This window comes from Sinocyclocheilus grahami, unplaced genomic scaffold, assembly GCF_001515645.1.
Source record: "Sinocyclocheilus grahami isolate Dianchi unplaced genomic scaffold, SAMN03320097.WGS_v1.1 scaffold86261.1, whole genome shotgun sequence".
Classification (NCBI taxonomy): domain Eukaryota; kingdom Metazoa; phylum Chordata; class Actinopteri; order Cypriniformes; family Cyprinidae; genus Sinocyclocheilus; species Sinocyclocheilus grahami.
Genome location: NW_015530771.1, coordinates 1 through 582, shown reverse-complemented (window position 1 = coordinate 582; position 582 = coordinate 1). Strand labels below are relative to the sequence as shown.

The window sequence follows — 582 nt, the reverse complement described above, 5'->3', positions numbered from 1 at the left end:
GTGTGTGTGTGTGTGTGTGTGTTAGCGTGTGTCAGGTGCCGGTGGCGGAGGGCAAGAGCGTGCAGCAGACGGTCGACATGCTGCATAAGAAGCTGGAGCAGCTGGGAGCTGTTAAACAGGGAAACTTCTGGGTGGACTGCGAGACGTACCACGCCACGGGAAACACCACCGGTGAGCGCGACGCGCCGCCGTATGTTGCCATGGAAACCAGACCGTACCTACCGCGGGTTCCTTGTGTGTTGCAGGTCAGCCGTCGAAGCTGCTGTACGTGATGCATAACTCGGAGACACCGCTGAGCAGCATGGCTCTGTTCGAGGGCGGCCCGGGTCTCACCGCCGACGCTAACTTCGACGTCCTGATGGTCAAACTCAAGAGTCACTTCCAGAACGCCAAGGGACATAAAGTGGAGAGCCGCGGCACACGTTACCGCTACTGCGACTTCCTGGTGAAGATCGGCACCGTCGCCATGAGCTCCAGCGCCAGAGGCATTTCAGTCGAGGTTTGAATGTGCTCAACGGGGCTCGTACGAATAAACTGTGATTCATTAATAACTTTACCAATTTATTAAAATTGAAGAAAAAT

The 582-nt window shown here is 55.5% G+C and overlaps 1 protein-coding gene across 1 annotated transcript; it reads left to right on the top strand.

The window, feature by feature from the left end:
• Nucleotides 1-77: 77 nt before the first annotated feature.
• Nucleotides 78-561, top strand: med20 (mediator complex subunit 20). Its single transcript, XM_016266698.1, has 2 exons — nucleotides 78-171; nucleotides 246-561. Exons 1-2 carry the CDS (start codon nucleotides 78-80, stop codon nucleotides 503-505), a joined length of 354 nt encoding a protein of 117 aa, XP_016122184.1. The 3' UTR covers nucleotides 506-561.
• Nucleotides 562-582: the final 21 nt, after the last annotated feature.